This window comes from Talpa occidentalis, unplaced genomic scaffold, assembly GCF_014898055.3.
Source record: "Talpa occidentalis isolate TD23 unplaced genomic scaffold, MPIMG_talOcc4v2.1 talOcc4.9, whole genome shotgun sequence".
Lineage (NCBI taxonomy): Eukaryota > Metazoa > Chordata > Mammalia > Eulipotyphla > Talpidae > Talpa > Talpa occidentalis.
The window spans coordinates 68739190-68752220 of NW_023605305.1; the positions used below are offsets into that span (position 1 = coordinate 68739190).

Consider the following 13031-nt stretch of genomic DNA (forward strand, 5'->3'; position numbering starts at 1 on the left):
CTAAGAAAGGTAGGTAGAAAGATATTTTTAGACCTTGTATATCTAAAAATGTCTTTGTCATCTCACACACTGATGAATAACAGCTGATATTCATAGATATTTAGGTTAGAAATAACTTTTCCACTGAGGTTTGAAGGAAATCTTCCTTTGTCTTCTATTTTCCAGAATTGCTGTTAAGAAATCATAAGCTTCTTGGATTACTAATTTTTTGTACATGCCCTGGTTTGTACCTATAGACGTTTATAGAATCCTCCTTTCGCCCCCTATGCTTTTTTCAGATCTGTTTTCATTCCTTCTGTTGGGCATTCAGTGGCCATTTCAGTCTGGAAACATACCCTTCATTCCTAGAAAGCAGGGTTTTTATTTCTGTTATGTTTTTAATTTACAAGAGCACTTTCACTTCTTTCTCCAAAAGTACCTTTTTTTAAATTAATAAATACTATTCTGTTTTGTTTTCTTTCATGGATCTATATTTTCCCATATTTTGATGACACTGGTAGATTTTTTTTTTAATTTAATTTGGAAGTTGTCTTTTTATTAAGCCAAGTTCTCTTCCATTTCACAAGAACATAAATTATAAAGAAAACTGGGTCCTTCTATAAAGAAAACTAAGTCTTTCTTAGATATGTATTATTACTATGTTTTTTTCTTTTTTTTAAATAAAGATTTATTTTTATTTATTTATACAAGCACTGGGTACAGTCAGAAGCGCAGGAGGGTGAGGGAATTCACCAGAGCCAGAATGGGGAGCAGAGGAAGGCAAACTGAAGTACACTGCAGCGGGCAGCAGGAGAGGTCTGCGCGCCATGTGGGACCCTCCTCCAGTGGCCAGGGAGCAGCCGGGGATTGAACTGGCGTTGCAGAGGCTGCGGGCAGCTTTGCAACTCAGCGCTCAACTGCTGCGCCACTGGGGAGGCCTTATTACTGTGATTTTTGACTTGTTAAAATCTTTCTCTTTTTTTCTTTCCTATTTTTTTAAATTTTTTAATTATTTTTTTTATTTTTTACATCATTGTTCATTTTTAAACAATATTTGCTTCACCCACCCCCTCAGGTGTAGTCCCCGTAGAGTTTCCTTCACCAGTGCACCCGTGCACCATCACCTCAGTCCCCTGTGCTCCTCCCTCCCTTCCTCAGATTCCTCTCTCTCCCTCCTCCTTCCACAATGATTTATAATTGTCTGTTTTTGCTTTGTTGTGTTTTGTACTGTTGTTGTTTTTTTAAGATTTATTTTATTTATACAAGAGCTGGGGTACAGACCAGATGCGCGGGAGGGTGAAAGGATTCACCAGAGACAGCGGGGAAGAGAACAGGCAGGCTGACGAAATACACTGCTGAGGGGAGCAGCGGGTGAGACAGGAGAGGTCTACTCACCATGTGGGTTGCTCCGAGGCCATCAGGGATCGAAATGGCACTGTAGAGCCTGCGGACAGCTTCACAGTGCTGCACTCAACTGCCTCTGCCACCAGGGAGGCCCATGTTGTTATTTTTTTACACCGATGTCTTATTTGGCTCCCCTATATTCATGCTATAAGTGAAACCATCCGATATTTTTCTTTTTCCTTTCAGCTTATTTCACTGAGCATAATTCCTTCTAGCTCCGTCCATGTTGCTGCGAATGGCATGAGTTTATCTTTTTTGATTGCTGAGTAATATTCCATTGTGTATATGTACCACATCTTCTTGATCCAGTCATCTATTTTGGGGCATTTGGGTTGTTTCCATATCTTAACTATTATAAATAGTGCTGAATAACCATAGGTGTACAGGTGTTCTTTTGAATCAGTGTTTTTGAGTCCTTTGGGTAGATCCCTAGGAGTGGAATTGCTGGGTCATATGGTAACTCCAATTTTAGTAGACTGAGGAACCACCAGACAGCTTTCCATAGTAGTTGGACCAGTTTGCATTCCCACCAGCAATGTAGGAGAGTTCCTTTATTACCACATCCTCGCCAACATTTGTTGTTGCTTGTTTTTTTGATATGTGCCATTCTTACTGGTGTAAGTGTGGTTTTGATTTGCATTACCCTGATTATAAGGGATGTTGAACATTTTTTCATATGCCTGTTGGCCATTTGCATTTCCTCTTTGGAGAAATGTCTTTTAAGTTCTTCTGCCCATTTCTTGACTGGATTGTTTATTTTGTTTTTGTTGAGTCATGTGAGTTCTTTGTGTATCTTTGTGATTGGTCCCTTATTAGTTGACTGAAGTGCAAAGATTTTTTCCCAATCAGTGAGGTGTCTCTGTTTTGGTTAATGTCTCTTTTGCTGTGCAGAAGCTTTTCAGTTTGATGTAATCCCAGGTGTTTATGTTTTCCTTGACTTTCTTTGCTTTGGGTGATGAGTCTTTAAAGATGTTATTGCGATGTATGTGTTGTAGTGTTTTACCTATATTTTCTTCTATATATTTTATAGTTTCAGGTCTTATGTCAGCTCTTTTACCCATTTTGAGTTGATTTTTGTGCACGGTGAAAGGTACACTGGTAGATTTTTGTTGTTGTTTGTTTATACTCTGCATAATGTCTTTTCTCAAGTTGCTTTTGGGAGAGGAAGAGTAAGTTGGTGTTGGTGATTTTGTCCTTTCTCTTGTTGGAATATTTCCATAGATATCTGGTAAATCTTTGTCTATCCAGGTTGGTGACAGACTTAAAAGCTGCGAGAAACTCTGAGTACTTGAGAGGACTTGTCATTTCTGAAGTTCCCGGTAGGTGGAACTGCTGCCCATTTCTTAGAAAATACTCTATGTCAGTGTCTTTAGGTGTTTCCTCTTGGGCTGTATGGGTTATCCAGGGAATACTCCCAATCTCCCACATGAAGGATAGGTTTTTGGAAGGCAAGTGGGGGTTCCAGGGTCTTTGCATTCAGCATGCATATGTTCTTAGTTCACTTAGTACCCTTTTTTGCTTAGATGCCTTTGCTCCTTTGCCTCCCAGTCTAGTGAACCCTCTCTTTCACCTCTCCACAAATTTACAATGTACTCTGAAGGGTAGAGAAGAAGATCTAGGAATCTAAAAATGTCTTGAACAGTTTACAAGTCTTACTTATTTAAACTCACCCTGTTTCACCCTCACTTCCGAGAGTGCTTGTACTGGCATTTGTAGAGCTTCCAAATGCTCTTTATTGGTAAATAAAATTAAACAGCATTGTTCTTCTCTACTAATGAGCTAGCAGTCTGCTTTCTCAATTCTCACTCAGTTGAAATTTGCTTCTTTGCTGAAGTCATAGACTTAGATTAAACATCACCCTTAAAATACAACATATTTGCCTTATTTGCTTAACTAGTGACTCTTGATTTTTAATCAGCATTTCTTAACCCACGCCCTAAATTAAAGACTAAGACCTTGAAAGTTACCTACATCTTATATACATCTATCCCCCATCACCCACCTTTCCACCTTCCTGTATGCAAGGTAACTTGCATCCTGAATGTGCATTATTCTATGTAGTTATATTGAATCTACAAGTGTTCCTGTAAAGTTTACATCTTTATTTTAGTTCCTTTTAGACTTTCATTTTTCAATTACTAATATAGAGCATTAAGATTTGTACATATTTTTGCCTACCACTGTAACCTCTTATTTTGACAATCATGTAATATTCTATTTTATGAGTATACTTTCACCTTCCAGCTTTCAAAATTTCACTGCTATTGTCTCCCCACTTTGTCTCCTCTTTCTTGTGGATTTTTTTTAAAACTTATTTACTATAGTATTAGTGGGATTTTTAGGAGGGAACAAAATTAGATGTGTGTATTTAAGCCACCATTTTCACCTGGATTACCTAAGTGATTATCAAAAGTAATTTTGCTATATGAGATATGTTTGCCTTACTAACTTTTGAAGCCTAAATGCTGTATAAAATATGACTTCATGGTGTATACTCTAAGCCTTGATTTTATTAGCATTAATAGATAATATATAATAATAGAAAGCCAGCAAGAACTTCTGTGGTCATCCAGTCCAGCTTTCCATCTGGTAAAGGAATGTTCCTGGTCAGAAGCCACAGATAGTGTTCTTTGACCTTGGAGGTACCTTTCAGTAATTAAAACAAAGAAAAATGTCGATATTTTAGCTACCCTTTAACAACAACAACAACATCAAAAAACCATTGCAATTAAATGTGAGGTTTCCATTAAACTTGTTTTTTGGGTTTTTTTTTTTGTTTTTTTGTGGAACCCTCACCGGCTGCAGAGGCTGCGGGCAGCCTCACAGCCCAGCGCTCAACCTCTGTGCCACCAGGGGAGGCCCTAAACTTATTTTTTAATATTGAAAATAGCCCAAGGGGAGGGCCTCCCTGGTGGCCTAGGGGTTATGTCTCAGCGCTGTCACTGCTACAGCCTGAGTCTTACCCCATTGCACAGCAGATCTCTCCTGTCTCGCCCCCTACTCCCCTCAGCAGTATATTTCAGTGCATCCTGTTCTGTTCCCCACTCTGTCTCTGGAGAATCCTCTCACCCTGCACACCTCTGGCCTACACCCCAGATCTTCTATGCAAAAAAGAAAGAAAGAACCCAAAAGGAAAAATTTTGCCTTTGGGGAATTCTAAGGGCCTAGAAACCCAGGTTAAGGATGCAGTTGTGAGTCCCATACCAGAAGTTTAAAATGTTTCTTATCCTTTTTTTTCATTTCAGAGATGTTATCAAGTGGTTGGTCAAAGCAGTAACTGAAGATGGATTAACTCAGCCCCCAGATGGGAATCAAACCTCCTCAGGAACTGGAATCTTGAAAGCCAGCAGTAGCCACACTTCTCCCCCGCCCAACCTGACAAAGAACACCAATCAGCTGTAAGGGGCAGGCAGAAGTTGTCTTTCCTGGGGCTATAAAGATTTAGTATCATAGAGAACAGCACTTCAGAGCAGTTTTCTCAAAATTAACAAGCTCCTAAAACATAGGCTGATTCTTATTAAAGACTCTCAGTTTGACTAAGGTTAAATTTCTAATTCCAAAGGTAGGAAAAAACAATAGATTCTTTCCCCACAAATGAATAGGACTTCATTAAAGGAATACAAATTCATGAAGCCAAAGTGAATCAAAAGCTAGAGGACACCATCTCCCTTCCCTGTACTCCAAGAGAAAACACAGTATTACAATTTCTCATCACTTAAGCCGTCTATTGACAGCAGGGAAGGAGTTGTGGGTAGTGGCTTCTTGCAGCGTATAATCCACAAGGACCTGCTTCTCTCCTCAGGCCCTGGGAATAGAATTGTAGTTTAATCCATGGGGTCCAATAGTTTATAACAGCAATGGCTCTGGCCAGGGGACATTTATACCTTGGATTGCACTGGAAAGAGATTCCTGACATTTCTTGTATGAGGTTGAAAATTGTTTTGGCATTTTTTGAGAGATGCCAGGATTTTAGGGGCTGGAGCTACCCTTGCTTAAGTAATCTACTAGTCCAACAAATCTTACATTTCAAATGCAGCATTAGTGCCTAAATTCACAATGCTGTATTATAATCTAGTGTCATCAACCTGATATTTATATAAGGCCAGTGAGTTTAAATTAATTTAGGAGACAACCAATAACCTTAAATTATTACAACATTACACCAAATAGACAACCTTAAATAACCTTAAACCTAATAAACTTTAAATTAATTTAGGAGACAACATAATAACCTCATATATAAAGAGAAAATGAAGCAATGAAGCAATTACTTGGACAGAATGGGGAAGATCCTAAAAAGGGATTATATATAGACATAAGGGAAAAGGGAACACTATTCCTTCAGTGGAAGCTAATATCATACAATAATAATAAATATATAAAAAAAGTAGTAGAAATAAAACAAGGCTCTCTAAAAGTCAGTTTATCATGATCTTATCAATAATAGGCACTATTGTTTACCATCAGTGAGAGTCTATCTGCCATGTATTTTATATAACACCCCTACTTTATGAAATTGGTGGTGGTATTCCCCCTTTTATAGATAAGAATACTTGGACTCAGAACAGTTTAGTAACTTGTCAAAGGTTAAAACAACTTATTTCAGAGCCAGAATCTGATACCAAAGCCCCTAGTCCATCTATTGTGTCATTAGCTACAAATTTTCTGAAAACAGAGCCCTTTTTTCCACCACAAATAATAATGCATGTTAGAAAGACTGACTTTAGGCGAGGCTCTCTTGGCCTAAATCTGGGGTTGCCCAGATTACTTCGCCTATTATTAGGTATGACAGTAGCAAGGATCAAGTTCCACCAGTTGAAGTTCTAAGACTGAACTTAGTGAGAAATTTTTGTAAAGGAACCAGTAACAGGAGAATATATGGTAACTGTATTTTCTCCTATATCAAAGAATATAGTCATTCTGCATCTGTTTCTTGAGCTGTATAGTAGAGAAGTTATAGGTTAGATAATCCTTAAATTTTCTAGCTCCTTAAGATTGTATGCTTCTATTTTTGAATTTAAAAGCAGCTTGCTTTTGCAGCTCAACCCCAGGTTCTGAGAGGTTCAGATAGTATGATCTGGCAAAAGGGATTCAGGTAGGTGAAATTACTAAATAAAAGCATGCTGATGGCTTGAGTAGTTCTCCCTGACCTAGTGTGTGCTTTACAAGATCCTTTAGTAGTCTCTATTCTCAATGTATACTGGTGGGGACCTCCTCCCAGCCAGCAGGGTGGCTCCTTGTTAGATACCCACGCTCACTTGTATTCTGTATTCCGGACTCAGGATTGTCTGCCAGCTGCAAAGGATGCTGTCCATAGCTGTAGAGGTGGACAGGACTCCCACCTGTAGCTCCAATAAAATTGCTGAGATGATGTTTGGATTTGTACTGGACATTCCTGAGAGGAGTCAAAGGTGAGTCTTAGTTTTGTTTTCATTTTTTGTTCTGAGAACCAAATTTCAAAAGAAAAAATTCCAGACATTAATTAGAGGAAAAAAGAATAGAGGGTACTTCCTGTCTATTTAATACTTCGAAAGAAAGAAGTTCTCAACTGTTTTTATTTGCAACTAAGACATAACTTCTTTGGGAAGAAATTATGTAAGTAGACCTTTAAGTAAAGCCTAAATTTTTCTGCTTTATCTTTTTGGCTAACAACTTTACTCATCCTTCAGAAATCAGCTATTCGTCCCTGGCCCTCACCACAATTAAATTATATAATCTTACATAAGTATCATTTTATGAGTTTTAACAAATGCATATACTACGTAACCTATCATTTCTAGTTACTCATTTATACAGTAATCCTGCAACCTTGCTAATTTATTTATTCTACTAGGATTTTGCTTCTGTTGTTTTTTTTAAAAGATTTCTTTTTTTTAAAGATTTATTTTTATTTATACAAGAACTAGGGTGCAGGTCAGATGCGCGGGAGGGTGAGAGGATTCACCAGAGACAGAGCAGGGAACAGAACAGGCAGACTGACGAAATACACTGCTAAGGGGAACAGTGGGCGAGACAGGAGAGGTCTGCTCGCCATGTGGGTTGCTCCGAGGCCGGTGGGGATCGAACCGGCACTGCAGAGGCTGCAGACAGCTTCACAGCACTGTGCGCAAGTGCCTGCGCCACCAGGGAGGCCCATTTTTTTTTTATTTAGGTATACAAGAACTGGAATGTAGGCCAGAGTTGCAGGGGTTGAGAGGATTCACCAGAGATGGAGTGAGTGGGGAGTAAAACAGGTGGATCTACTGAAATACACTTCTGAGGGGAGCAATAGGTGAGACAGGAGAGGTATTTTCTACCCAGTCTTTCTGTAAATAAAACCGCTTGACGTCTTCCTTTATAATATGTATGACTTTTGCTTCTTTTTCTTGACTTACTGCATTGGCTAATACCTCCAATAGAATGTTTTTTTTTTTTTTAAGATTTATTTTATTTATTTATTTATTATTTATTATTTATTTATACAAGCACTGGGTACAGTCAGAAGCGCGGGAGGGTGAGAGAATTCACCAGAGCCAGAGCGGGGAGCAGAGCAGGCAGAAGGACCGAAGTACACTGCTGAGGGGAGCAGCGGGCGGCAGGAGAGGTCTGTGCGCCATGTGGGACCCTCCTCCGGTGACCGGGGAGCAGCCAGGGATCGAACCGGCACTGCAGAGGCTGCGGGCAGCTTCGCAACCCAGTGCTCAACCGCTGTGCCACCGGGGAGGCCCCAATAGAATGTTAAGTGATGAGAGCAGACATCATTGCCTTATTCCTGATCTTATGGGAGAAACATTCATTCTTTGGCTATTTGGTATAATGTTAGGTATAAATGTTTTAAAGATGCCCTTAGATTTGGGAAGCTTCCTTCTATTGCTAGTGTATTGAATTATTATGAAGACTTGGTGTTGAAATTTATAAAATATATTTTCTTTATCTGTTGAGAGAATCATAATTTTTTCCTTTATTCCACTGACATGATGAATTACATTGATTAATTTCCTAATATTAAACCAGCCCTGCATTCCTAGAATAAAAATCCCTATGTCATTATATTATCCTTTCTGTATATTGATAGATTGAATTTGCTAGTATTTTAAGATATTTTGCATCTATATTTATGAGCTATTGACCTGTAATTTTAATCTTATAATTTTATTCTCACACATATTTAAAGAAATATAAAATAAATTACTTTGCAATATCATTTCTCACTTATCTGAATAGTAAAAAATGTTATGTACTTCAATATACTCTATAAGTGAGGCTTTGAGATTGCAAGTACTCATACACAGCTGGTGGGAATGCAAAATGGTGCAAGCCTTTATGTAGGGGAGTTTTGCAGTATCTAACAAAATTAGATATACATTGACCTCTCATCAGCAGTCCCACTTATAGGAATTACCCTGAAGATATACTTTTAACTATATAAAATGACATGTACACAAGAATATTCATTACAGCATTATTTGTAATTGCAAAACACAGGAAACAACCATCATAGGACAGTGGAGTTATATAGCTGTGAAAAAAATAAAAATATATAGGGATAAAATTTCTATAAACTGATTTCCATAATATATTAGTAAAAAAAGCAAAATATAACAGAGTATGCTTAGTAAATATCCACATCTTTTTTTTAAGAAAGGAGAAATTTTCTTCTTCATGTATCTCTGAGTTTTCCGTCTGTGGATTATAAAGCCAGGGAAAGTGCAAGTCCTGGAATAAAAATTGGAAAAGAAAATACAATTTAAAATAAAAGATTATGGAACAGGAAAACTGTCTTATGAGCATTATTGGCCAGTTGCAGAGTAAAAATCACACTTTAAAGAGAATTTGGAAAATATCTTGCAAATACAGTAATGTGGAGTTCTTTGCATTAAAGAAGAAAATTTGTCAGAGATGGTTCAAAAACATTAAAAAGATAAAAGCCTACAAATATTGTAGAATTTTTAAAATTTTGAGTAATAAGAGAAAGGCTACAAAAATATTCATTCTGGGGCCTCCCCGGTGGCGCAGTGGTTGAGCGCTGGGTTGCAAAGCTGCCCGCAGCCTCTGCGGCGCTGGTTCGATCCCCGGCTGCTCCCCGGCCACCAGAGGAGGGTCCCACATGGCGCGCAGACCTCTCCTGCCTCCCGCTGCTCCCCTCAGCAGTGTGCTTCGGTCCTTCTGCCTGTTCTGCTCCCCGCTCTGGCTCTGGTGAATTCTCTCACCCTCCCGCGCTTCTGACTGTACCCAGTGCATGTATAAACAAACAAACAAATAAATAAATAAATAAAAACATGCCTCTATTAAAAAAAAAAAGAAATCAAAAATATTCATTCTGGTTTTTATTTTATTGGGGGGGGTGTATGTGTGTGTGTGTATATATATATATATATATATATTTTTTTTTTTTTTTTTTTTAACGTTCTTATTTATTTTTTCACCATATAGGATTTCTCCCCTCAGGTGCAGTCACCATAGTTTTACCACCATCACAGTGCCCACAGTCCTCCACCACATTCCACCATGTTCTCCTCCCTACCTACTCTACCCTTCTTCCACCCCTCCTAGATGTCTCAGCTCTACAGTCTGCTTTCAAGGACTATTCTTAGAGTTTGTCTGATCCATTGTTTGGTTTCTTTAGACTCCACATGTAAGGGAAACCATCTGGTATTTATCTTTCTCCTTATGTCTCATTTCACTTAGCATAATCCCTCCCAGTACCATCCATGTTGCCAAAATGTCATGAATTTATCTTTTTTATTGCAGAGTAATATTCCATATGTACTTCATCTTGATCCAGTCATCTGTTCTAGGACATTCAGATTGTTTCCATGTCTTGGCTAAATTGTGCTGCTATACACATAGGAGTGCAGGTTTCCTTTCGAATTAGTGTTTTTGTGCTCTTTGGCTAGATACCAAGGAGCAGAATTGCTGGGTCACATGCTAAATCCATTTTTAGTCTTTTGAGGAATCTCCACAGTTCTTCCCATAGGGCCTGGGCCAGTCTACATTCCTACCGGCAGTGTAAGAGGGTCCCTTTTTCTCTACACCTTCCTCTGCACTTGTTGTTTGTGATTTTTCTCATATATGCCATTCTCACAGGTGTGAGATGTTATCTCATTGTGGTATTGATTTGCATTTCCCTAATGGTGAGTGATGGTGAGCATTTTTTCATGTCTGTTGGCCATTTGCGTGTCTTAGAGAAATGCCTACTTAGCTCTTCTGCCCTTTTTTGGATTGGGTTTTTTTGTTGTTGTTGAGTTCATCCTGCTTTTTGAACTTTGCTTTTACACAAATAATATATATACCTGGTGGAAAAGCAAATGGAAGGGGAACCAAGAAAATAAAAACAAAATATACTTTGTTGTTTATTATGGCAGTGAAACAGAGTACCACCCCTAACCTCCCCCCCGCAATTTTCCAGATGGTGCAAAACTGCAGAAAGTCAGAATGTCATAGGAGAAAAAAACTCTTGGATGTGGGGCTGGCCCTGTTGTCTGTTGACTAGGCAAGCCGTGCTGTTACTTCTTGCTGCCACCTCCTCACCTGCTCACTCTCTGCTTCCCAGAACTGCTCGGACTAGTAAAGAAACCAAATACGTCCAGGCAGTGCAGAGAGGCACTCTGTGCATGGAAGAGTCATCATCCTTTTTTTTTTTTTTTTTTTTTTCCCAAAGCTGATGTTTTTTTCAGGACAATGAATTGATTCATTAAACTTCCTGAAGTCTACCTCCAGTTTTGTAGCTCTCCTGCTCAGAAGCCTCTGGACATGCTCCAGTCTGCCCTTCACTGGTCAAGCCCCCGCATGAGGTAGAATAACAAAGCCAAGGTCAGGAGTCCCTCTGGGATGCTAAAATATCAGACTTAAAATTTAATGCCATAGCTGTGTATTGTTTACTTCTTTGTTTTTGCCCTTATTTTTCCTTTTGTTGAAATTCTCCTGCCTTGAATCTCCTTTGCTCCTCCTAGACCACTGTCAACCAGTGCCACCACCTGCTAAGATGGCCACTTCCAGCCCCTGACCAAAGGGCACTCTCTTCTGTGTCTCTAGAGCAGGCAGGCACCTCGCTCACCTACAGATATACTCTCCTGCAGTGTGGGCTCCCATGGCGTGCCTCTCATCCCTTTTCAGTTATCACCTTTTCTTTAAGCAATACCCTCTTCCATTTATCTCAGTATTCCTGGTTGTACCAAACAGCAATTGGCCCTGTAGGCCAGTTTATTTACATGTTTTAATTCTCTAGGTACGATACAAAGTAATTCTAAAATGTGTCCTAAATTTGTCTTTTTCAAAAGTCAAAGATTTTCCCCTCCTCTGGTAACTGTTAATTCAAGAACAAATCCATTTCTGCCCTGTCCACACGCTTTGTGGTTTTTGAGGCCTCCGCTGTATTCCTTCTTCGCCATCTCATTTCTAGGGCAGCTGTTAGCACATTCAGGGGAGGTGAGTTTTTTGTTCTTTGAAACACTTATGATGGGCAATTCCCTTTTCCTCTTCTCCACACAGAGAGATGTTCTTTACTACCATGGAAAGCCACCTTCTGCGCTGCAAAGTGTTAGAAATCATATTCCTCCACAGCTGCGAGACGCCCACTCGCCTGCCCTTGTCTCTGGCCCAGGCCCTCTATTTTCTGAACAATTCCACATCACTGCTCAAGTGTCAGGTATGTTTCTCCCAATTTCAACCCCTGGTTTAAAACACCTTTTCCCTACTCCTTACCATTATGTAAAGATGACTTGAAAACTGTACAAAACCTTTAGCTGAGGAAAGATTGCTTTTTACTATCTCTGCAGTCAGATAAAACCCAGTGGCAGACTTGGGATGAGCTGGTTGAGCATCTGCAGTTTCTGTTATCCAGTTATCAACATGTTTTAAGAGGTAAGGAGCATTTGTTCACAAATAAGCTAGTGTTGAAGGTCTCATAATGGACATTATTGTGAATTAAAGTTACATAGAGATGGTAATTTGCTAGCTTAAGTGAAGCATTATTTCTTGGTTGCCACTAGAAGGAACAAGGAATAACATAGCTGGAACTTGTTCTATGAAATAAAATTCACTTATCTTTGTTAGGGCAGATGGTACAGTGGTTGTCAGTTACCAGATTGTATAGGTAAGCCAAAGTCATCATAACATGAGAAGTAATCAGGAGTGATCTGATTATCCCTGCCACCAGTCCTCGCCCATCACTGTAGTGTGTTGGGTAGAATCCTCACCTACTGTAGACATTGTAAATATCAATACACAAAGCAAATCAATGGTCAGACAATTGCAAAAGTTGTAAGACTGAAGTCTGTGAAAGTTGCTCTGCTCAAACCACAGGCAAAGTCAGTGACTAGCAAATTACCATCTCTGATGACACGCAGGAGGCCAATTTTGACATGTATTATAATGGAATAGCCACTTCTAATGAGAATGGTTTTATTAGCCAAGGATTAATGAGGCCCTTGGGAAAACTGATGTAATTATTTATTGCAAAAGGAAAGATCGTAACTCAACAGAGAAAACTGGCCTTCCTCTTGATGTGAAGCCCTGAGAAGGGCACCTTGTCACTTAGTAGTGTTCTTGCCAGAAATTCATGACCTGAAACTAATTACAAGGAAGCATCAGACAAACCCCTAGATTGAGGGACCTCTTACAAAGGAACTGATCTTTATTCTTCAAAAGTGCCAGTGTCTTAAAAGCAA

General features: G+C 39.2%; 1 protein-coding gene across 2 annotated transcripts in view; it reads left to right on the forward strand.

Annotated features, from left to right (window-relative positions):
• The window catches only part of SIMC1 (SUMO interacting motifs containing 1), a 69414-nt gene that overhangs the window by 47821 nt on the left and 8562 nt on the right, over nt 1–13031 (forward strand). For both annotated transcript variants that reach the window (XM_037500590.2, XM_037500591.2), the window contains 4 exons: nt 4629–4781; nt 6666–6794; nt 11854–12010; nt 12141–12225. In XM_037500590.2, the coding sequence (XP_037356487.1) occupies nt 4629–4781; nt 6666–6794; nt 11854–12010; nt 12141–12225 (524 nt within the window). The remainder of the gene's footprint in view (nt 1–4628; nt 4782–6665; nt 6795–11853; nt 12011–12140; nt 12226–13031) is intronic.